The sequence below is a fragment of the Triturus cristatus genome, chromosome 10 (assembly GCF_964204655.1).
Source record: "Triturus cristatus chromosome 10, aTriCri1.1, whole genome shotgun sequence".
Lineage (NCBI taxonomy): Eukaryota > Metazoa > Chordata > Amphibia > Caudata > Salamandridae > Triturus > Triturus cristatus.
Genome location: NC_140593.1, coordinates 1,212,260,011 through 1,212,284,226, shown reverse-complemented (window position 1 = coordinate 1,212,284,226; position 24,216 = coordinate 1,212,260,011). Strand labels below are relative to the sequence as shown.

At 57.5% G+C, this 24,216-nt stretch overlaps 1 protein-coding gene across 3 annotated transcripts in view; it reads left to right on the top strand.

The window, feature by feature from the left end:
* Positions 1–24,216, top strand: part of PLXNA3 (plexin A3) — an 845,431-nt gene that overhangs the window by 761,050 nt on the left and 60,165 nt on the right. For all 3 annotated transcript variants that reach the window (XM_085629709.1, XM_085629711.1, XM_085629710.1), the window contains exon 20: positions 12,574–12,808. In XM_085629709.1, coding sequence (XP_085485835.1) covers positions 12,574–12,808 — 235 coding nt within the window. The remainder of the gene's footprint in view (positions 1–12,573; positions 12,809–24,216) is intronic.

The following is a 24,216-nucleotide window of genomic DNA, read 5'->3' as shown; positions in this document are numbered from 1 at the left end:
GCCCATATCCTAGCACTGTCATCTCGCGGTCTGTGTCCGGTCCGTATCCTAGCACTATCATCTCGCGGTCTGTGTCCGGTCCGTATCCTAGCACTATCATCTCGCGGTCTGTGTCCGGTCCGTATCCTAGCACTATCATCTCACGGTCTGTGTCCGGTCCGTATCCTAGCACTATCATCTCGCGGTCTGTGTCCGGTCCGTATCCTAGCACTATCATCTCGCGGTCTGTGTCCGGTCCGTATCCTAGCACTATCATCTCGTGGTCTGTGTCCGGTCCATATCCTAGCACTATCATCTTGCGGTCTGTGTCCGGTCCGTATCCTAGCACTGTCATCTCGTGGTCTGTGTCCGGCCCGTATCCTAGCACTGTCATCTCGTTGTCTGTGTCCGGCCCGTATCCTAGCACTGTCATCTCGCGGTCTGTGTCCGGTCCGTATCCTAGTCCCCCGAATCGGTTCGGACGAAGGGTAGGAAAAGCCGTTTCCTGCAAGAAGGGAATAAAACACTGCACTATTCAGTGTTATAGTCCGGCCCTGATTTGTTGGAGTCCCTTACGCATCACTATGGGGTACATATAGGTTTCTCTCCAACTTAAGTAACAACTTATTAGGGTGCTGTATCAGTGGTAAGTGCTAATAGGTGCTATCACTACCAGCAAGTGTGTGAACTCTCTTTTTGTTTTGTCCTGATGAATTGCGGTTTAATTAACCATAGCAAGAAACATGTTGACCTCTTTTAGCGCCAACCTTATTACCTTGCAGTAGGGTGGCGCGTCCTTGTGTTTTTAGTCAAGAGTGGGTCCCTATTTATTAAATTTTGTTATTTTGGGCCCCACCTACTTGTTTTAATATTGCATTTTTTTAACACACTTCACCTAGGGCCCTCACCCGCACTACACCAACCGGCTTTAAAGGAATAAAGATCTCCATCAAAAGGCCCCGATAAGGGCGCCGATCGGGGATTGCAGCGCCGCCCCGATTCGGAGCAGACCTGATGATGAAGCATGACATCTAGCTGGCTGGATGTGTGAGGGTCTTTTTCCTAAAGGAGGAAGTTTCTCCTGATTTCACTGACTTCTAGACTATAGTAGGCCTCCGTCTTCCAGTCTCACCCGCTAGGAACAGCACACATCTTTATATTTAGACTCACGTATCCTAGCACTGTCATCTTGCAGTCTGTGTCCGGTCCGTATCCTAGCTGTCATCTTGTGGTCGGTGTCCGGTCCGTATCCTAGCACTGTCATCTCGTGGTCTGTGTCCGGCCCTTATCCTAGCACTATCATCTCGTGGTCTGTGTCCGGTCCGTATCCTAGAACTGTAATCTCGCAGTCTGTGTCCGGTCCGTATCCTAGCACTGTCATCTCGTGGTCCGTGTCCGGTCCGTATCCTAGCACTATCATCTCGCGGTCTGTGTCCGGTCCGTATCCTAGCACTGTCCTCTCGTGGTCTGTGTCCGGTCCGTATCCTAGTACTGTCATCTCGCGGTCTGTGTCCGGTCCGTATCCTAGCACTGTCATCTCGCGGTCTGTGTCCGGTCCGTATCCTAGCACTAACATCTCGCGGCCTGTCCCCGGCACTATCATCTTGTGGTCTGTGTCCGGTCCGTATCCTAGCACTGTCATCTCGCGGTCTGTTTCCGGTCCGTATCCTAGCACTGTCATCTCGCGGTCTGTGTCCGGTCCGTAGCCTAGCACTGTCATCTCGCGGTCTGTGTCCGGTCCGTAGCCTAGCACTGTCATCTCGCGGTCCGGTCCGTATTCTAGCACTATCATCTCGCGGTCTGTGTCCGGTCCGTATCCTAGCACTGTCCTCTCGTGGTCTGTGTCCGGTCCGTATCCTAGCACTGTCATCTCGCGGTCTGTGTCCGGTCCGTATCCTAGCACTGTCCTCTCGTGGTCTGTGTCCGGTCCGTATCCTAGTACTGTCATCTCGCGGTCTGTGTCCGGTCCGTATCCTAGCACTGTCATCTCGCGGTCTGTGTCCGGTCCGTATCCTAGCACTAACATCTCGCGGCCTGTCCCCGGCACTATCATCTTGTGGTCTGTGTCCGGTCCGTATCCTAGCACTGTCATCTCGCGGTCTGTTTCCGGTCCGTATCCTAGCACTGTCATCTCGCGGTCTGTGTCCGGTCCGTAGCCTAGCACTGTCATCTCGCGGTCTGTGTCCGGTCCGTAGCCTAGCACTGTCATCTCGCGGTCCGGTCCGTATTCTAGCACTATCATCTCGCGGTCTGTGTCCGGTCCGTATCCTAGCACTGTCCTCTCGTGGTCTGTGTCCGGTCCGTATCCTAGCACTGTCATCTCGCGGTCTGTGTCCGGTCCGTATCCTAGCACTGTCCTCTCGTGGTCTGTGTCCGGTCCGTATCCTAGTACTGTCATCTCGCGGTCTGTGTCCGGTCCGTATCCTAGCACTGTCATCTCGCGGTCTGTGTCCGGTCCGTATCCTAGCACTAACATCTCGCGGCCTGTCCCCGGCACTATCATCTTGTGGTCTGTGTCCGGTCCGTATCCTAGCACTGTCATCTCGCGGTCTGTTTCCGGTCCGTATCCTAGCACTGTCATCTCGCGGTCTGTGTCCGGTCCGTAGCCTAGCACTGTCATCTCGCGGTCTGTTTCCGGTCCGTAGCCTAGCACTGTCATCTCGCGGTCTGTGTCCGGTCCGTAGCCTAGCACTGTCATCTCGCGGTCCGGTCCGTATTCTAGCACTATCATCTCGCGGTCTGTGTCCGGTCCGTATCCTAGCACTGTCCTCTCGCGGTCTGTGTCCGGTCCGTATCCTAGCACTGTCCTCTCGTGGTCTGTGTCCGGTCCGTATCCTGGCACTGTCATCTCGCGGTCCGTGTCCGGTCCGTATCCTGGCACTGTCATCTCGTGGCCTGTGGTTTGCTCTGCGCTCTGGCGCTGCCGTTCCAGTGCTTTTAACTGTGTGTTGTCGAAGTCCTATGATGGCAAATACTAACCCTTACGTCGCGACTTTAGGTCGCCCATCGCATGTCATTGGTTGACTTTCTTGTTAGTCTCTTTTGCTTGCTTCTTATTTGATCTCTTTTCTTCCTCTTCGGCCCTCCCCTGGAGCGTGGCCTCTGCGCCATTCTTTAAAGTATTAACTTGTTTCCTTTTACTGCTTCCATTCAGGGAAGTGCACGTGTTTCCTTTCGGCACTCCACGGGTGTCCATGTGTGTATAGCTCTGCGCTGCTTCGCCCTCCCAGGTGTTTGTTGCTCGCCCACCCTTGCTCCTCCCACCCCTTCAAGTCCTGCTGGTCTCTTTCTTGTCTAACTTCTCGCTGTTTCGCCCCTGCCTCTCCTTGCTCATGTCGGCCACTCGTTGGCTGCTTTTAGCGGCTCCCCCCTTCATCCACTTCCCCGCTCATCCGTTGTTCCTGTGACCATCCCATTGTGCCCGTTTCTTCGTTAATCCCTGGCAGGCACTCCGCGCCACCTCTGCCCTGCTCCATGCTGGCCGTGCTGTCTCCTGTTGTGCTGTAAAGCCAATCGTGGGCTAGAAAACCATTGTCAATCCTGTTTTCTCGATTTTCAAAGTGACCGGCATGATGCGTGACGCAGCATGCGATGATGGTTGCTATCTGTAAAGGCTCCCAGGTTGTGTAAGACACGTGACCACATCTGTCATCAAAGCCAACTGTGGAGGCGAAAGCATTGGCAAAGCGAAACCTACAAGAGTTGCCAATGCTCGTTACCATTGCGTTTCCAGACACTCTCTGGGCAACCAACTGGCGCACAAGCACATTCCAGACGCCTCTCCCCTCGGCGCACTCACACAGCCCTTGCATAGCAGCAGCGATTCATTTGAGCCGGTGGGTTCTGGTGCTCGGCACGTGAACTTGTCACCATCCGCATTTATGACAGTGCGCCACACGGTGGCGCTGTGTGTCTGATTTAGAAATGACCACAACAACAGTTTATAATTCATTTAATATACAATAATGACACTCAATCCCTGCCGCCCGGGCTACTCGTATAACTTTGGGGAGCGGAATAAAAGAGTCTGAATTGTCGCGCTTGCCGGGAGGGTGGTGGTTGGCATCTGCTGGCATTGGCAGCGGGTGGGGCAGGCTGCAGTGGCCTCCTGACGAGGGCCCTGGCACTTATGTCTTTTATAAATGAAGCCCAGTTAAAAACAGTTGCCACCTGGCCATTGCTTTACTGCTATGAACAGTATGTTTATGTCACCGATAAAACGATTAGGAGAAACCATGTAAAGCCGGCATGTTCTCCCTTTCTTCATCTAGTTTGAACAGCAAATGAGAGAGGTCACCTAAAACTATCCCTTAGCTCTCTAAATATTTCGTGAAGGGTAATGGCAGAGTTGCCGCATTAAGATCGATCCAGGGGATTGGACGTGATCTTTAATTTATGTCCCATTTCGTGGCCTTCGCAGATGTCAGACACGAACAAACGGCCCGTATTTGTGTTCCTTGAGAGGCGGCAGCCCGCCAGCCCTGCATGCACGTCCATGCTGCGTCTCAGGGTACACGCACATCTCACGAAAGTGCACACATCCGACTGGTACCTGTCTCATATGTGTACATACATCTCCCAGCCGCGGGAGCGCGCACACAGCCCGCCAGCCCTGCATGCACGTCCATGCTGCGTCTCACACGGCGTGCGTGCTCTCGGGGTACACGCACATCTCACGACAGTGCACACATCCGACTGGTACCTGTCTCATATGTGTACATACATCTCCCAGCCGCGGGAGCGCGCACACAGCCCGCCAGCCCTGCATGCACGTCCATGCGGCGTCACACAGCCGGTGTGCTCTCAGGGTACACGCACAATACACACGCACACCTCGCGACAGTGCACACATCCGACTGGTACCGGTCTCATATGTGTACATACATCTCCCAGCCGCGGGAGCGCGCACACAACCCGCCAGCCCTATATGCACGTCCTTGCTGGGTCTCACACGGCGTGCTTTCAGGGTGTACACACGCACAATATACACGCACACCTCGCGTCAGTGCACACATCCGACTGGTACCGGTCTCATATGTGTAAATACATCTCCCAGCCGCGGGAGCGCGCACACAGCCCGCCAGCCCTGCATGCACGTCCATGCAGCGTCACACACGGTGTGCTCTCAGCCTCTCGGGGTACACGCACAATACACACGCACACCTCGCGACAGTGCACACATCCGACTGGTACCTGTCTCATATGTGTACATACATCTCCCAGCCGCGGGAGCGCGCACACAGCCCCCAGCCCTGCATGCACGTCCATGCAGCGTCTCACACGGCGTGCTCTCAGGGTGTGTACACGCACAATACACACGCACACCTTGCGACAGTGCACACATCCGGCTGGTACCTGTCTCATATGTGTACATACATCTCCCAGCCGCGGGAGCGCGTACACAGCCCGCCAGACCTGCATGCCCGTCCATGCAGCGTCTCACACGGCGTGCTCTCAGGGTGTGTACACGCACAATACACACGCACACCTCGCGACAGTGCACACATCCGGCTGGTACCTGTCTCATATGTGTACATACATCTCCCAGCCGCGGGAGCGCGTACACAGCCCGCCAGACCTGCATGCACGTCCATGCGGCGTCTCACGGCATGCTTTCAGGGCACACGCACAATACACATGCACCTCTAACGACAGTACACACATCCGACTGGTACCTGTCTCATATGTGTACATACATCTTCCAGCCGCGGGAGACGTCCATGCAGCGTCTCACAGGGGTGCCCTCAGGGTGCACACACGCACACCTCACGACAGTACACACATCTGACTGGTACCTGTCTCATATGTGTAAATTCATCCCCGGCCGCGGGAGCGCGCACGCAGCCCTCTCTTCCCGATTCCCAATCCCAGCACCCCCCCATGTTTGGAGCCGAGGAGGAGAGTTCACCGCCAGTCTCTGGCTTTCAGCAGTTGCCTGTAAACCCCCCACACCCCAGGTGATCTGTTGCCATGGAGACCGGTGTCCTCCAGCTTGGCTCTTGTTGATGTGTTCATCTCGCAGGCATCCGGCAAAAACATGTCCGCAGCGACGGAGGGAAGAAACAGCCCTGGCAACGGCGACTGGGGGAGGGACAGGACCCCCCCTCACTCCGTCCTTGTCCGTTGGGCAAAGGAGCGGCGAGAGCGCCCCCTACACCCTCCCCCCCATCCCGACGTTATCCGACAGAGAGGGGACCAGATCCTCGCCCCCCCCCCTCATCGAGGGTGTAACAAGAAGGAACAGTGTACGACGACTTACCTACCACACCCCCCCGCAGACGACCCACTCACCTGAAGTTACCTTCTCTTCATCCTACACAAGAGAATATTCCCTTTAGACCAGGGGTTCTTAACCTCTTGACGTCTGGGAACCCAGGGAACCCAGGGACCCCCGAATCATTATTCGAACCAGGGGACCCCAAAGAGTCATTGCTGGAAGCCGGGGACTCGGCCTGAGCATTGTTGAAGGTTTGAACTGCAAACCAGTACACAAAGCAGAAACAATGAGTCCTCTAACAAATACAGAAATTATGAAATGTTTTGTTTATATCAAAAAGCTACAAAGAACATGTGCATTTTAATGGGAAGGTGGCAGGTTTTCTAAGTTCGGTTGAGGCCACTCATCGTCCACACTATTCTGTTTGACGCCCCCGCACTGCTCCCTCCAATCCATCTGAGGGTCCGAACGTCATTTTTAGCCCCCAGTTTTAACTCGTTCGCATTTACAGAACGTTGTAAAATGTTCACTTTTCAATATCCTGCTTCCTTTTATTTATACACACTTCACTAATATGTTGATATTATTTAATTTTCTAAGCAGTCGCAGACCCCCTGAGTAGGCTTCGCGAACCCCCGGGTACCCGGACCACAGGTTAGGAACCACCTCCTCGCTTGTTAACGTCTCGCCACCACACCCCCAAAGTCCTTACCTCCCGACATCGCCTTCCTCCAGACAGAATGTTCCAAAACCAAAAAAGATGGCGGATGGCCATCCGCACTTCCTGACAGCCGTCTTGTGGCGACTCCGCTGGCGAGTGACCATGCCTTCTTCAACTCTCTTTCCTCGTACCCAATGCCGTAACCCTGGATAGCACCGACCACACGAGCACCCACCGGTCACTCACTTTACAGTTACAACCTAGAATCCAACCGGTTCCATTAAGTCTGGTGCCGTGCGGTTGCAGAGGGTAGAGACGCAGAAAAGTTCACCATCTGCTGTCGGCTGGCCACCATCAACTCGCTGGGTAGAACGATTTCTACATCAGTAGCCCTAAGATGCTACGCCTGGCTGAGATCCACTGGCTTTTCTGGGGATGTACAATTGACTCTTTTGGACATGCCATTTGATGGCCGTCATCTGTTTAGCGACAAGGCGGAACATGCGCTTGAGTGCTTTAAGGATTCTAGAGCTACGGCCAGATCCTTGAGTCTTGCTGCCACCTCTCATCCTGTGCAGTCTGCCTTTCGACCCTTTTGTGGCTACGGAAGGGGTGCCCCACCACGTTCCGCCCAGGGCCACAGGCCGTCGCAAGCCAACCTGCCTCTGCACGGATGGAGACGTGGGACCCAATGCAGAGGGTCTGGGGGCCAGTGGGCGGGCCAGTCCAGCAGTGCCCCCTCTACAGCAGCCTCTAACCCTCCCTTTATTTAAAGAGTTTTATATAGCGCTGGCTAGACCCGAAGGTATCGGTGCGCTTTACATAAGGTTCAACAATGTAACAGAAAAAGATCAATAATTACACATTACGTCAAAAAATAAGCAACTTCCTAGTTCGACATTTCAGGACCACCAGTTGCCGGTGGGCGGCAGGATCCGCCATCACCTCCCCCACTGGCACAACATCACGTCGGACAGATGGGTTCTGCAGATAGTCCAAAGGGGCTACTCCCTCCCCTTCGAGACTACCCCTCCCTCCATGCCACCAACACTCCATCGCATGTTGGAGGATCACTTGGCCCTTCTCCGTCAGGAAGTTCCGGCTCTCTTGGCCAAGGGAGCTCTCGAGCGAGTTCCTGTGCCAGAAGTAGTTCATGGTTGTTACTCCCACTACTTCCTGGTACCCAAGAAGGACAAAGGCCTGTGTCCTATCTTGGACCTCAGGTACGTCAACCGAGAAGTTCAAAATGTTGACATTAGGTCAGGTCTTGTTTGCCCTCGACCATGGAGACTGGATGGTAGTGTTGGACTTGCAGGATGCTTATTTCCACATCCCCGTCCTGCCAGCCCACAGGCGTTACCTACGGTTCACGGTAGGCCACGAGCATTTTCAGTTTACCGTGCTCCCCTTTGGCTTTACCAGTGCCCCTCAGGTGTTCACGAAAGTGATGGCGGTGGTCGCAGCTCATCTGCGCAGATCAGGGGTTCCAGTCTTCCCTTATCTCGACGACTGCCTGTTGAAGGCGAGTTCGCCTCAGGCTGTCGTTTCGCAACTCCAGACTACGTTTGACCTCCTGCACTCGCTGGGGTTCGCCATCAACGTGCTGAAGTCACACCTGATTCCCTCTCAGAAGTTCCTCTTCATCGGGGCAGTTCTGGATACAGCACAGTTTTGGGCCTATCCTCCTGAGCAGTGAGTCCGGGATATTCGGGCTATGATACCGATGTTTCAGCCTCTATCCTGGGTTTCGGTGCGTATGACCCTGAGGCTGCTGGGCCTCATGGCCTCCTGCATCCTGCTGGTGGATTATGCCAGGTGGCATATGCGGGCTCTGCAGTGAGACCTGAAGTTCCAGTGGGTGCAGCATATGGGGAATCTTTCTGATGTCATTTAGATCTAGGGGGGCACTGCACACCAATTGCAGTGGTGGCTCACGAACCATGATTGGGTCAACGGCAGATCCCTCTCCCTTCCCCAACCAGAGTCCAGGCTCCACATCAACCTGCTGGAGCTCCGGGTGATCCGTCTTGCACTGAAAGCATTCCTTCCTTCTGTCAAAGGAAGAGGAGTGCAGGTCACTGACAACACCACCGCCATGTGGTACTGCAACAAACAGGGCGGTGTGGGGTCATGGGCTCTGTCAGGAGGCCCTCAGCCTCTGGACATGGATGGAACATCAGGGCACGACCCTGGTGGTTCAACACCTGGCAGGTTCCCTGAATGCCAGGACGGACGAACTCAGCTGCCGGTGCATGATGGATCACGAATGGCGTCTTCACTCGGAGGTGGTGCAAGGTCTCTTTCAGCAGTGGGGAGAGCCTTGGTTAGATCTATTCGCCACCAAAGAGAATGTGCAATGTCAGCAGTTCTGCGCGCTGGAATTTCCAAGGCGGCACTCGCCTGATGACACTTTCCATCGCAAGTGGAGTTAGGTTCTTCTATACGCCTTTCCGCCTACACCACTTCTGCCCAGAGTGCTGAAGAAGATCAGGTGCGACCGGGGCCCAAATCATTCTTGTGGCTCCATATTGGGCACGAAGAGTCTGGTATCCCGAGCTCTTGAACATGGCCATCGATCCTCCGATCAGGCTGCCTCTTCGGGAGGATCTTCTGTCGCAGCAGCAGGGGAAGGTCCACCACTTGAACCTGTCCAGCCTCCACCTGAACCTGTCCAGCCTCCACCTCTTTCCGAGGAGATTGAGCGGCGACAGTTGACAGCTTTTGACCTTCCTCCCGAAGTCTGGAATGTCATCTTGGCAGCCAGGTGTCCCTCCTCTAAAACGATATACGACCGTAGATGGAACAAATTTGTGGCATGGTGCACAGCAAAGGCTGCGGATCCCCTTTCTGCCCCTCTTTCAGAGGTTCTCCTCTTCCTTCTTTCTTTGGCCCAGCAGGGCTCTGCTCTGGGCTCTATCAAGGGCTACCTTTCTGCTATTTCGGCCTTCCTCAGGCTCCCTGATCAGCCCTCTCTTTTCAAGTCCCCTATTGTAAATAGATTTCTTAAGGGCATTACTCGCCTCTTTCCTCCTATTCCTTTTGTAATGCCACAGTGATGCTCGAATCTGGTCCTCGTGTGCTCCTTTCGAGCCACTACTAATTGTCCACGCAGACTGTTGACCTTAAAGACTGCCTTTCTGGTTGCCATCACCGCTGCTTGCAGGGTGAGTGAGCTCCAGGCGCTGTCTTCTAAACCTCCTTTCCTTGCTGTTCACCCGGACAAGGTTGTCCTTTGAACTCGACCTTCTTTTCTTCCCAAAGTGGTTACCTCTTTCCACACAGTACAGACCATCACTTTGCCCACCTTCTTCCTGCCCCTCCATCCTTCTAAAGAGGAGGAGAGGCCCCACCGTCTAGATCCAAAACGTGCACTATCCTTTTATCTGGATCGCACAAAACAATTCCGGGTGGATGATCAACTCTTTGTTGGCTATGTGGGTGCCCAGAAAGGTCGGGCCGTGCAAAAACGGACCATCTCTCGATGGGTTGTCCTTTGCATTAAAATCTGTTATTCCTTGGCGAAAAAGGAGCCTCCAGTAGGGTTGCATGCCCATTCGACCAGGGCGACGGCAGTCACTACAGCTTTTGGACGTAGAGTCCCCCTCTGTGACATCTGGGTGCAGTAGTGAGGTCTTCCGTGAGACGCCGCTTGTCCTCCTCCAGGAGGGGGTGGCAGTGCTTGCCTGAGATATGTTAGGTCTTTTTTACCGTGACCACGGTGTAGTAGTACGATGTCTTCCATGAGACGCAGCCCACGCTAAGGATGTCCTCCAGGGGGAAGGGGTGGCAGTGCTTGCCTGAGATGAGTGGGGTCTGTCCTCTAATGACCAGGGCTGCACCAGTGATGTCTTCCATGAGATGTAGCCCACACTAAGGTTGTATTCCTCCAGAGGGTGGTGACCATGCTTGTCTGAGATGAGTGAGGTCTCCTCACATAACCAGGGTGCAGTAGTGAGGACTTCCATGAGACGCCGCTTGTCCTCCTCCAGGAGGGGGTGGCAGTGCGTGTCTGAGATGAGTGAGGTCTCCCCTCTCATGACCAGGGTGAAGTAGTGAGGTCTTCCATGAGACGCCGCTTGTCCTCCTCCGGGGGGTGGCGGCAGTGCGTGTCTGAGATGAGTGAGGTCTCTCCTCTCATGACCAGGGTGCAGTACTGAGGTCTTCCATGAGACGCCGCTTGTCCTTCCCCGGGGGGTGGCAGCAATGCGTGTCTTAAGATGAGTGATGTCTCTCCTCTCATGACCAGGGTGCAGTAGTGAGGTCTTCCATGAGACGCCGCTTGTCCTCCTCCAGGAGGGGGTGGCAGTGCGTGTCTGAGATGAGTGAGGGGTCTCCTCTCATGACCAGGGTGCAGTAGTGAGGTCTTCCTTGAGACGCCGCTTGTCCTCCTCCAGGAGGCGGTGGCAGTGCGTGTCTGAGATGAGTGAGGGGTCTCCTCTCATGACTAGGGTGCAGTAGTGAGGTCTTCCATGAGACGCTGCCCACACTAGGATTGTCCTCCTCCGGGGGGTGGCGGCAGTGCGTGTCTGAGATGGGTGCGGTCTCTCCTCTCAAGACTAGGGTGCAGTAGTGAGGTCTTCCATGAGACGCTGCCCACACTAAGGTTGTCCTCCTCCGGGGGGTGGCGGCAGTGCTTGTCTGAGATGAGTGAGTTCTCCTCTCATGACCAGGGTGCAGTAGTGAGGTCTTCCATGAGACGCCGCTTGTCCTCCTCCAGGAGGGGGTGGCAGTGCGTGTCTGAGATGAGTGAGGTCTCTCCTCTCATGACTAGGGTGCAGTAGTGAGGTCTTCCATGAGACGCCGCTTGTCCTCCTCCAGGAGGGGGTGGCAGTGCGTGTCTGAGATGAGTGAGGTCTCTCCTCTCATGACTAGGGTGCACCAGTGATGTCTTCCATGAGACGTAGCCCACACTAAGGATGTCCTCCTCCGGGCGGTGGCGGCAGTGCGTGTCTGAGATGAGTGAGGTCTATCCTCTAATGACCAGGGCTGCACCAGTGATGTCTTCCATGAGACGCTGCCCACACTAGGATTGTCCTCCTCCGGGGGGGGGGGGGGGGGGGTGGCAGTGCGTGTCTGAGATGAGTGAGGTCTCTCCTCTCATGACTAGGGTGCAGTAGTGAGGTCTTCCATGAGACGTAGCCCACACTAAGGATGTCCTCCTCCGGGCGGTGGCGACAGTGCTTGTCTGAGATGAGTGAGGTCTCCTCACATGACCAGGGTGCAGTAGTGAGGCCTTCCATGATATGAACTAAGGTTGTCCATATTACAATGTGCTGAGCTCCTTCTGGTTGAGGGACGGAGGGCTTGTGCTCTACAAAGTGCAGCAGTGGCGGCTTCCTCTCATTTAGTAGAGGACAGGAGCAGTTTCCTCCTTTAGTATTGGAGGGAGGAGGTCATTTGTTCAGTGACTTTCTAGAAGGGTGAGGGTCCTTTTTTCAGTGACCTCCTGGAAGGATGGGGGTCATTTGTTTAGTGACCACCTGGAAGGGTGGGGGTCATTGGCTCAGTGGTCTCTTGGAAGGGTGGGGGTCATTCGCTCAGTGAGCTCTTTTTAGGCTCTCCTTCCATCCCACACTCGGTGCCTTCCCTTCATTGGTTGCTCACCCTTTCCCAGCAGCGTTGAGAGCTCTTTAAAGGCCATAGACTGGTAATGGTAGCTCGCTCATATTCCTCCTGCATGGAGCCTCTTTAACCTTCTCTGTACCCCTCTCCTCAGATCTTGGTTGGTGGGCTAGAGTACTCGCCTGGCACGCTGCACATCTACGCCGACAGTGCCCTGACGCTGCCCGCCATCATTGGCATTGGAGCTGGTGGTGGCCTGCTGCTCTTCGCCATCATCGCTGTGCTTATTGCCTACAAGCGCAAGACGAGGGATGCTGACCGCACTCTCAAGCGCCTGCAGATGCAGATGGACAACTTGGAGTCTCGTGTTGCCTTGGAGTGCAAAGAAGGTGAGCTGTGGGGCCTGGGAGTGCAAAGAAGGTGAGCTTATGGGGTCTGGGGTGTGAGAAGCGTGCACCCTTCTGGGTGTGTGATAGTACATATTGGCACGTTGTGATGCTACAGTCAGAGGAACCATTCAAGGGGTCTGTAATTGCTGCTGTCCTTCTGTACACACCATACAGAACCTAGTAGAGGAGCTGATGCTCTGTTACTGTGATCCCAAAGAGCAGGGAAGCGGCATGGGGCATGGAGACCAGCAGAGGTCTGGAGGAGGGAGAGGAGCTGGTGCTGTTACTGTGATCCCAAGGAGCAGGGCAGGGTCTGACATGGAGACCAGCAGAGGTCTGGAGGAGGGAGAGGAGCTGGTGCTGCTACTGTGATCCCAAGGAGCAGGGCAGGGTCTGGCATGGAGACCAGCAGAGGTCTGGAGGAGGGAGAGGAGCTGGTGCTGCTACTGTGATCCCAAGGAGCAGGGCAGGGTCTGGCATGGAGACCAGCAGAGGTCTGGAGGAGGGAGAGGAGCTGGTGCTCTGCTACTGTGATCCCAAGGAGCAGGGCAGGGTCTGGCATGGAGACCAACAGAGGTCTGGAGGAGGGAGAGGAGCTGGTGCTGCTACTGTGATCCCAAGGAGCAGGGCAGGGTCTGGCATGGAGACCAACAGAGGCCTGGAGGAGGGAGAGGAGCTGGTGCTCTGTTACTGTGATCCCAAAGAGGAGGGAAGCGGCAGGGGGCATGGAGACCAACAGAGGTCTGGAGGCGAGAGAGGAGCTGGTGCTGTTACTGTGATCCCAAGGAGCAGGGCAGGGTCTGACATGGACACCAGCAGAGGTCTGGAGGAGGGAGAGGAGCTGATGCTGCTACTGTGATCCCAAGGAGCAGGCCAGGGTCGGAAATGGAGACCAGCAGAGGTCTGGAGGAGGGAGAGGAGCTGATGCTGCTACTGTGATCCCAAGGAGCAGGGCGGGGTCTGGCATGGAGACCAGCAGAGGTCTGCACGAGGGAGAGGAGCTGGTGCTGTTACTGTGATCCCAAGGAGCAGGGCAGGGTCTGGCATGGAGACCAGCAGAGGTCTGGAGGAGGGAGAGGAGCTGGTGCTGCTACTGTGATCCCAAGGAGCAGGGCAGGGTCTGGCATGGAGACCAGCAGAGGTCTGGAGGAGGGAGAGGAGCTGGTGCTGCTACTGTGATCCCAAGGAGCAGGGCAGGGTCTGGCATGGAGACCAGCAGAGGTCTGGAGGAGGGAGAGGAGCTGGTGCTCTGTTACTGTGATCCCAAGGAGCAGGGCAGGGTCTGGAATGAAGACCAGCAGAGGTCTGGAGGAGGGAGAGGAGCTGATGCTGCTACTGTGATCCCAAGGAGCAGGGCAGGGTCTGGCATGGAGACCAGCAGAGGTCTGGAGGAGGGAGAGGAGCTGGTGCTCTGTTACTGTGATCCCAAAGAGGAGGGAAGCGGCATGGGGCATGGAGACCAACAGAGGTTTGGAGGAGGGAGAGGAGCTGGTGCTCTGTTACTGTGATCCCAAAGAGGAGGGAAGCGGCATGGGGCATGGAGACCAACAGAGGTCTGGAGGCGAGAGAGGAGCTGGTGCTGCTACTGTGATCCCAAGGAGCAGGGCAGGGTCTGGCATGGAGACCAGCAGAGGTCTGGAGGAGGGAGAGGAGCTGGTGCTCTGTTACTGTGATCCCAAGGAGCAGGGCAGGGTCTGGAATGAAGACCAGCAGAGGTCTAGAGTAGGGAGAGGAGCTGGTGCTCTGTTACTGTGATCCCAAGGAGCAGGGCAGGGTCTGGCATGGAGACCAGCAGAGGTCTGGAGGAGGGAGAGGAGCTGGTGCTGCTACTGTGATCCCAAGGAGCAGGGCAGGGTCTGGCATGGAGACCAGCAGAGGTCTGGAGGAGGGAGAGGAGCTGGTGCTCTGTTCCTGTGATCCCAAAGAGGAGGGAAGCGGCATGGGGCATGGAGACCAACAGAGGTCTGGCGGAGGGAGAGGAGCTGGTGCTCTGTTACTGTGATCCCAAAGAGGAGGGAAGCGGCATGGGGCATGGAGACCAGCAGAGGTCTGGAGGCGAGAGAGGAGCTGGTGCTCTGTTACTGTGATCCCAAGGAGCAGGGCAGGGTCTGGCATGGAGACCAGCAGAGGTCTAGAGTAGGGAGAGGAGCTGGTGCTCTGTTACTGTGATCCCAAGGAGCATGGCGGGGTCTGGCATGGAGACCAGCAGAGGTCTGGAGGAGGGAGAGGAGCTGGTGCTGCTACTGTGATCCCAAGGAGCAGGGCGGGGTCTGGCATGGAGACCAGCAGAGGTCTGGAGGAGGGAGAGGAGCTGGTGCTGCTACTGTGATCCCAAAGAGGAGGGAAGCGGCATGGGGCATGGAGACCAGCAGAGGTCTGGAGGAGGGAGAGGAGCTGGTGCTGCTACTGTGATCCCAAGGAGCAGGGCGGGGTCTGGCATGGAGACCAGCAGAGGTCTAGAGTAGGGAGAGGAGCTGGTGCTCTGTTACTGTGATCCCAAGGAGCAGGGCGGGGTCTGGCATGGAGACCAGCAGAGGTCTAGAGTAGGGAGAGGAGCTGGTGCTCTGTTACTGTGATCCCAAGGAGCAGGGCAGGGTCTGGCATGGAGACCAGCAGAGGTCTGGAGGAGGGAGAGGAGCTGGTGCTGCTACTGTGATCCCAAGGAGCAGGGCGGGGTCTGGCATGGAGACCAGCAGAGGTCTGGAGGAGGGAGAGGAGCTGGTGCTGCTACTGTGATCCCAAGGAGCAGGGCAGGGTCTGGCATGGAGACCAGCAGAGGTCTGGAGGAGGGAGAGGAGCTGGTGCTCTGTTGCTGTGATCCCAAGGAGCAGGGCAGGGTCTGGCATGGACACCAGCAGAGGTCTGGCGGAGGGAGAGGAGCTGGTGCTCTGTTACTGTGATCCCAAAGAGGAGGGAAGCGGCATGGGGCATGGAGACCAGCAGAGGTCTGGAGGCGAGAGAGGAGCTGGTGCTCTGTTACTGTGATCCCAAGGAGCAGGGCAGGGTCTGGCATGGAGACCAGCAGAGGTCTAGAGTAGGGAGAGGAGCTGGTGCTCTGTTACTGTGATCCCAAGGAGCAGGGCGGGGTCTGGCATGGAGACCAGCAGAGGTCTGGAGGAGGGAGAGGAGCTGGTGCTGCTACTGTGATCCCAAGGAGCAGGGCGGGGTCTGGCATGGAGACCAGCAGAGGTCTGGAGGAGGGAGAGGAGCTGGTGCTGCTACTGTGATCCCAAAGAGGAGGGAAGCGGCATGGGGCATGGAGACCAGCAGAGGTCTGGAGGAGGGAGAGGAGCTGGTGCTGCTACTGTGATCCCAAGGAGCAGGGCGGGGTCTGGCATGGAGACCAGCAGAGGTCTAGAGTAGGGAGAGGAGCTGGTGCTCTGTTACTGTGATCCCAAGGAGCAGGGCAGGGTCTGACATGGAGACCAGCAGAGGTCTGGAGGAGGGAGAGGAGCTGGTGCTGCTACTGTGATCCCAAGGAGCAGGGCGGGGTCTGGCATGGAGGCCAGCAGAGGTCTAGAGTAGGGAGAGGAGCTGGTGCTCGGTTACTGTGATCCCAAGGAGCAGGGCAGGGTCTGGCATGGAGACCAACAGAGGTCTGGAGGAGGGAGAGGAGCTGGTGCTGCTACTGTGATCCCAAGGAGCAGGGCAGGGTCTGGCATGGAGACCAACAGAGGTCTGGAGGAGGGAGAGGAGCTGGTGCTCTGTTACTGTGATCCCAAAGAGGAGAGAAGCGGCATGGGGCATGGAGACCAACAGAGGTCTGGAGGCGAGAGAGGAGCTGGTGCTGTTACTGTGATCCCAAGGAGCAGGGCGGGGTCTGGCATGGAGACCAGCAGAGGTCTGGAGGAGGGAGAGGAGCTGGTGCTGCTACTGTGATCCCAAGGAGCAGGGCGGGGTCTGGCATGGAGACCAGCAGAGGTCTGGAGGAGGGAGAGGAGCTGGTGCTGCTACTGTGATCCCAAGGAGCAGGGCAGGGTCTGGCATGGAGACCAGCAGAGGTCTGGAGGAGGGAGAGGAGCTGGTGCTCTGTTGCTGTGATCCCAAGGAGCAGGGCAGGGTCTGGCATGGAGACCAGCAGAGGTCTGGCGGAGGGAGAGGAGCTGGTGCTCTGTTACTGTGATCCCAAAGAGGAGGGAAGCGGCATGGGGCATGGAGACCAGCAGAGGTCTGGAGGCGAGAGAGGAGCTGGTGCTCTGTTACTGTGATCCCAAGGAGCAGGGCAGGGTCTGGCATGGAGACCAGCAGAGGTCTAGAGTAGGGAGAGGAGCTGGTGCTCTGTTACTGTGATCCCAAGGAGCAGGGCGGGGTGTGGCATGGAGACCAGCAGAGGTCTGGAGGAGGGAGAGGAGCTGGTGCTGCTACTGTGATCCCAAGGAGCAGGGCGGGGTCTGGCATGGAGACCAGCAGAGGTCTGGAGGAGGGAGAGGAGCTGGTGCTGCTACTGTGATCCCAAAGAGGAGGGAAGCGGCATGGGGCATGGAGACCAGCAGAGGTCTGGAGGAGGGAGAGGAGCTGGTGCTGCTACTGTGATCCCAAGGAGCAGGGCGGGGTCTGGCATGGAGACCAGCAGAGGTCTAGAGTAGGGAGAGGAGCTGGTGCTCGGTTACTGTGATCCCAAGGAGTAGGGCAGGGTCTGGCATGGAGACCAGCAGAGGTCTGGAGTAGGGAGAGGAGCTGGTGCTCTGTTACTGTGATCCCAATGAGCAGGTCAGGGTCTGGCATGGAGACCAGCAGAGGTCTGGAGGAGGGAGAGGAGCGGATTCTGTTGCTGTGATCCCAAGGAGCAGGGCAGGGTCTGGCATGGAGACCAGCAGAGGTCTGGAGGAGGGAGAGGAGCTGGTGCTCGGTTACTGTGATCCCAAGGAGGGAGCTTTCCCATGTGTGCTGTGGCAAAGGGGGGGGGGGAGCGGACCACGGGGGCACAGGGGCCACAGTGAAGGCAGCTCTCGCATAGAGGTGAAGTGAGAGAAGAGACCTGGGAGGCCCACGGGGAGCCACTCTCGCTTTCACATGTAGGTAGAGTCCGAGTGGGCCAAGGCACAGAGAGCCACTGTGGTAGCAGCTTGTAGGTGGAGCGAGAGGGTGGCAGGGCCTGGGTGTGCAGTGTGAGAGGCTTCCTCCATACGTGGAGTGGTAGCAGCTTGTAGGTGGAGTGAGGGGTGGCAGGGCCTGGGTGTGCAGTGTGTGAGGCTTCCTCCATACGTGGAGTGGTAGCAGCTTGTAGGTGGAGTGAGAGAGTGGCAGGGCCTGGGTGTGCAGTGTGTGAGGCTTCCTCCATACGTGGAGTGGTAGCAGCTTGTAGGTGGAGTGAGGGGTGGCAGGGCCTGGGTGTGCAGTGTGAGAGGCTTCCTCCATACGTGGAGTGGTAGCAGCTTGTAGGTGGAGTGAGGGGTGGCAGGGCCTGGGTGTGCAGTGTGAGAGGCTTCCTCCATACGTGGAGTGGTAGCAGCTTGTAGGTGGAGTGAGGGGTGGCAGGGCCTGGGTGTGCAGTGTGAGAGGCTTCCTCCATACGTGGAGTGGTAGCAGCTTGTAGGTGGAGTGAGGGGTGGCAGGGCCTGGGTGTGCAGTGTGAGAGGCTTCCTCCATACGTGGAGTGGTAGCAGCTTGTAGGTGGAGTGAGAGGGTGGCAGGGCCTGGGTGTGCAGTGTGAGAGGCTTCCTCCATACGTGGAGTGGTAGCAGCTTGTAGGTGGAGTGAGAGGGGTGGCAGGGCCTGGGTGTGCAGTGAGAGGCTTCCTCCATACGTGGAGTGGTAGCAGCTTGTAGGTGGAGCGAGAGGGTGGCAGGGCCTGGATGTGCAGTGTGAGAGGCTTCCTCCATACGTGGAGTGGTAGTAGCTTGTAGGTGGAGCGAGAGGGTGGCAGGGCCTGGGTGTGCAGTGTGAGAGGCTTCCTCCATACGTGGAGTGGTAGCAGCTTGTAGGTGGAGTGAGAGGGTGGCAGGGCCTGGGTGTGCAGTGTGAGAGGCTTCCTCCATACGTGGAGTGGTAGCAGCTTGTAGGTGGAGTGAGGGGTGGCAGGGCCTGGGTGTGCAGTGTGAGAGGCTTCCTCCATACGTGGAGTGGTAGCAGCTTGTAGGTGGAGTGAGAGGGTGGCAGGGCCTGGGTGTGCAGTGTGAGAGGCTTCCTCCATACGTGGAGTGGTAGCAGCTTGTAGGTGGAGTGAGAGGGTGTCAGGGCCTGGGTGTGCAGTGTGAGAGGCTTCCTCCATACGTGGAGTGGTAGCAGCTTGTAGGTGGAGCGAGAGGGTGGCAGGGCCTGGGTGTGCAGTGTGTGAGGCTTCCTCCATACGTGGAGTGGTAGCAGCTTGTAGGTGGAGCGAGAGGGTGGCAGGGCCTGGATGTGCAGTGTGAGAGGCTTCCTCCATACGTGGAGTGGTAGCAGCTTGTAGGTGGAGTGAGGGGTGGCAGGGCCTGGGTGTGCAGTGTGAGAGGCTTCCTCCATACGTGGAGTGGTAGCAGCTTGTAGGTGGAGTGAGGGGTGGCAGGGCCTGGGTGTGCAGTGAGAGGCTTCCTCCATACGTGGAGTGGTAGCAGCTTGTAGGTGGAGTGAGGGGTGGCAGGGCCTGGGTGTGCAGTGTGAGAGGCTTCCTCCATACGTGGAGTGGTAGCAGCTTGTAGGTGGAGTGAGAGGGGTGGCAGGGCCTGGGTGTGCAGTGTGAGAGGCTTCCTCCATACGTGGAGTGGTAGCAGCTTGTAGGTGGAGTGAGGGGTGGCAGGGCCTGGGTGTGCAGTGTGAGAGGCTTCCTCCATACGTGGAGTGGTAGCAGCTTGTAGGTGGAGTGAGAGGGGTGGCAGGGCCTGGGTGTGCAGTGTGAGAGGCTTCCTCCATACGTGGAGTGGTAGCAGCTTGTAGGTGGAGCGAGAGGGTGGCAGGGCCTGGGTGTGCAGTGTGAGAGGCTTCCTCCATACGTGGAGTGGTAGCAGCTTGTAGGTGGAGTGAGAGAGTGGCAGGGCCTGGGTGTGCAGTGTGAGAGGCTTCCTCCATATGTGGAGTGGTAGCAGCTTGTAGGTGGAGCGAGAGGGTGGCAGGGCCTGGGTGTGCAGTGTGAGAGACTTCCTCCATACGTGGAGTGGTAGCAGCTTGTAGGTGGAGTGAGAGGGTGGCAGGGCCTGGGTGTGCAGTGTGTGAGGCTTCCTCCATTCGTGGAGTGGTAGCAGCTTGTAGGTGGAGTGAGGGGTGGCAGGGCCTGGGTGTGCAGTGTGAGAGGCTTCCTCCATACGTGGAGTGGTAGCAGCTTGTAGGTGGAGTGAGAGGGTGGCAGGGCCTGGGTGTGCAGTGTGAGAGGCTTCCTCCATACGTGGAGTGGTAGCAGCTTGTAGGTGGAGTGAGAGGGTGGCAGGGCCTGGGTGTGCAGTGTGTGAGGCTTCCTCCATACGTGGAGTGGTAGCAGCTTGTAGGTGGAGTGAGAGGGTGGCAGGGCCTGGGTGTGCAGTGTGTGAGGCTTCCTCCATACGTGGAGTGGTAGCAGCTTGTAGGTGGAGGGAGAGAGTGGCAGGGCCTGGGTGTGCAGTGTGAGAGGCTTCCTCCATACGTGGAGTGGTAGCAGCTTGTAGGTGGAGTGAGGGGTGGCAGGGCCTGGGTGTGCAGTGTGAGAGGCTTCCTCCATACGTGGAGTGGTAGCAGCTTGTAGGTGGAGCGAGAGGGTGGCAGGGCCTGGGTGTGCAGTGTGTGAGGCTTCCTCCATACGTGGAGTGGTAACAGCTTGTAGGTGGAGTGAGAGGGTGGCAGGGCCTGGGTGTGCAGTGTGAGAGGCTTCCTCCACACGTGGAGTGGTAGCAGCTTGTAGGTGGAGTGAGGGGTGGCAGGGCCTGGGTGTGCAGTGTGAGAGGCTTCCTCCATACGTGGAGTGGTAGCAGCTTGTAGGTGGAGTGAGAGGGGTGGCAGGGCCTGGGTGTGCAGTGTGAGAGGCTTCCTCCATACGTGGAGTGGTAGCAGCTAGTAGGTGGAGTGAGAGGGGTGGCAGGGCCTGGGTGTGCAGTGTGAGAGGCTTCCTCCATACGTGGAGTGGTAGCAGCTTGTAGGTGGAGTGAGGGGTGGCAGGGCCTGGGTGTGCAGTGTGAGAGGCTTCCTCCATACGTGGAGTGGTAGCAGCTTGTAGGTGGAGTGAGAGGGTGGCAGGGCCTGGGTGTGCAGTGAGAGTCTTCCTCCATACGTGGAGTGGTAGCAGCTTGTAGGTGGAGTGAGAGGGTGGCAGGGCCTGGGTGTGCAGTGAGAGTCTTCCTCCATACGTGGAGTGGTAGCAGCTTGTAGGTGGAGTGAGAGGGTGGCAGGGCCTGGGTGTGCAGTGAGAGGCTTCCTCCATACGTGGAGTGGTAGAAGCTTGTAGGTGGAGTGAGAGGGGTGGCAGGGCCTGGGTGTGCAGTGAGAGTCTTCCTCCATACGTGGAGTGGTAGCAGCTTGTAGGTGGAGCGAGAGGGTGGCAGGGCCTGGATGTGCAGTGTGAGAGGCTTCCTCCATACGTGGAGTGGTAGCAGCTTGTAGGTGGAGCGAGAGGGTGGCAGGGCCTGGGTGTGCAGTGTGAGAGGCTTCCTCCATACGTGGAGTGGTAGCAGCTTGTAGGTGGAGTGAGAGGGTGGCAGGGCCTGGGTGTGCAGTGTGAGAGGCTTCCTCCATACGTGGAGTGGTAGCAGCTTGTAGGTGGAGTGAGGGGTGGCAGGGCCTGGGTGTGCAGTGTGAGAGGCTTCCTCCATACGTGGAGTGGTAGCAGCTTGTAGGTGGAGTGAGGGGTGGCAGGGCCTGGGTGTGCAGTGTGAGAGGCTTCCTCCATACGTGGAGTGGTAGCAGCTTGTAGGTGGAGTGAGAGGGTGGCAGGGCCTGGGTGTGCAGTGAGAGTCTTCCTCCATACGTGGAGTGGTAGCAGCTTGTAGGTGGAGCGAGAGGGTGGCAGGGCCTGGGTGTGCAGTGAGAGTCTTCCTCCATACGTGGAGTGGTAGCAGCTTGTAGGTGGAGCGAGAGGGTGGCAGGGCCTGGATGTGCAGTGTGAGAGGCTTCCTCCATACGTGGAGTGGTAGCAGCTTGTAGGTGGAGCGAGAGGGTGGCAGGGCCTGGGTGTGCAGTGTGAGAGGCTTCCTCCATACGTGGAGTGGTAGCAGCTTGTAGGTGGAGTGAGAGGGTGGCAGGGCCTGGGTGTGCAGTGTGAGAGGCTTCCTCCATACGTGGAGTGGTAGCAGCTTGTAGGTGGAGTGAGAGGGTGGCAGGGCCTGGGTGTGCAGTGTGAGAGGCTTCCTCCATACGTGGAGTGGTAGCAGCTTGTAGGTGGAGTGAGGGGTGGCAGGGCCTGGGTGTGCAGTGTGAGAGGCTTCCTCCATACGTGGAGTGGTAGCAGCTTGTAGGTGGAGTGAGGGGTGGCAGGGCCTGGGTGTGCAGTGTGTGAGGCTTCCTCCATACGTGGAGTGGTAGCAGCTTGTAGGTGGAGTGAGGGGTGGCAGAGCCTGGGTGTGCAGTGTGAGAGGCTTCCTCCATACGTGGAGTGGTAGCAGCTTGTAGGTGGAGTGAGGGGTGGCAGGGCCTGGGTGTGCAGTGTGTGAGGCTTCCTCCATACGTGGAGTGGTAGCAGCTTGTAGGTGGAGTGAGAGGGTGGCAGGGCCTGGGTGTGCAGTGTGAGAGGCTTCCTCCATACGTGGAGTGGTAGCAGCTTGTAGGTGGAGCGAGAGGGTGGCAGGGCCTGGGTGTGCAGTGTGAGAGGCTTCCTCCATACGTGGAGTGGTAGCAGCTTGTAGGTGGAGTGAGAGGGTGGCAGGGCCTGGGTGTGCAGTGTGAGAGGCTTCCTCCATACGTGGAGTGGTAGCAGCTTGTAGGTGGAGTGAGGGGTGGCAGGGCCTGGGTGTGCAGTGTGTGAGGCTTCCTCCATACGTGGAGTGGTAGCAGCTTGTAGGTGGAGTGAGGGGTGGCAGGGCCTGGGTGTGCAGTGTGAGAGGCTTCCTCCATACGTGGAGTGGTAGCAGCTTGTAGGTGGAGTGAGGGGTGGCAGGGCCTGGGTGTGCAGTGTGTGAGGCTTCCTCCATACGTGGAGTGGTAGCAGCTTGTAGGTGGAGTGAGAGGGTGGCAGGGCCTGGGTGTGCAGTGTGAGAGGCTTCCTCCATACGTGGAGTGGTAGCAGCTTGTAGGTGGAGTGAGAGAGTGGCAGGGCCTGGGTGTGCAGTGTGTGAGGCTTCCTCCATACGTGGAGTGGTAGCAGCTTGTAGGTGGAGTGAGGGGTGGCAGGGCCTGGGTGTGCAGTGTGAGAGGCTTCCTCCATACGTGGAGTGGTAGCAGCTTGTAGGTGGAGTGAGGGGTGGCAGGGCCTGGGTGTGCAGTGTGAGAGGCTTCCTCCATACGTGGAGTGGTAGCAGCTTGTAGGTGGAGTGAGAGGGGTGGCAGGGCCTGGGTGTGCAGTGTGAGAGGCTTCCTCCATACGTGGAGTGGTAGCAGCTTGTAGGTGGAATGAGGGGTGGCGGGGCCTGGGTGTGCAGTGTGAGAGGCTTCTTCCATACGTGGAGTGGTAGCAGCTTGTAGGTGGAGTGAGAGGGGTGGCAGGGCCTGGGTGTGCAGTGAGAGGCTTCCTCCATACGTGGAGTGGTAGCAGCTTGTAGGTGGAGTGAGGGGTGGCAGGGCCTGGGTGTGCAGTGTGAGAGGCTTCCTCCATACGTGGAGTGGTAGCAGCTTGTAGGTGGAGTGAGGGGTGGCAGGGCCTGGGTGTGCAGTGTGAGAGGCTTCCTCCATACGTGGAGTGGTAGCAGCTTGTAGGTGGAGTGAGGGGTGGCAGGGCCTGGGTGTGCAGTGTGAGAGGCTTCCTCCATACGTGGAGTGGTAGCAGCTTGTAGGTGGAGTGAGAGGGTGGCAGGGCCTGGGTGTGCAGTGTGAGAGGCTTCCTCCATACGTGGAGTGGTAGCAGCTTGTAGGTGGAGCGAGAGGGTGGCAGGGCCTGGGTGTGCAGTGTGTGAGGCTTCCTCCATACGTGGAGTGGTAGCAGCTTGTAGGTGGAGTGAGGGGTGGCAGGGCCTGGGTGTGCAGTGTGAGAGGCTTCCTCCATACGTGGAGTGGTAGCAGCTTGTAGGTGGAGCGAGAGGGTGGCAGGGCCTGGGTGTGCAGTGTGTGAGGCTTCCTCCATACGTGGAGTGGTAGCAGCTTGTAGGTGGAGTGAGGGGTGGCAGGGCCTGGGTGTGCAGTGTGAGAGGCTTCCTCCATACGTGGAGTGGTAGCAGCTTGTAGGTGGAGTGAGGGGTGGCAGGGCCTGGGTGTGCAGTGTGTGAGGCTTCCTCCATACGTGGAGTGGTAGCAGCTTGTAGGTGGAGTGAGAGGGTGGCAGGGCCTGGGTGTGCAGTGTGAGAGGCTTCCTCCATACGTGGAGTGGTAGCAGCTTGTAGTGGAGTGAGGGGTGGCAGGGCCTGGGTGTGCAGTGTGAGAGGCTTCCTCCATACGTGGAG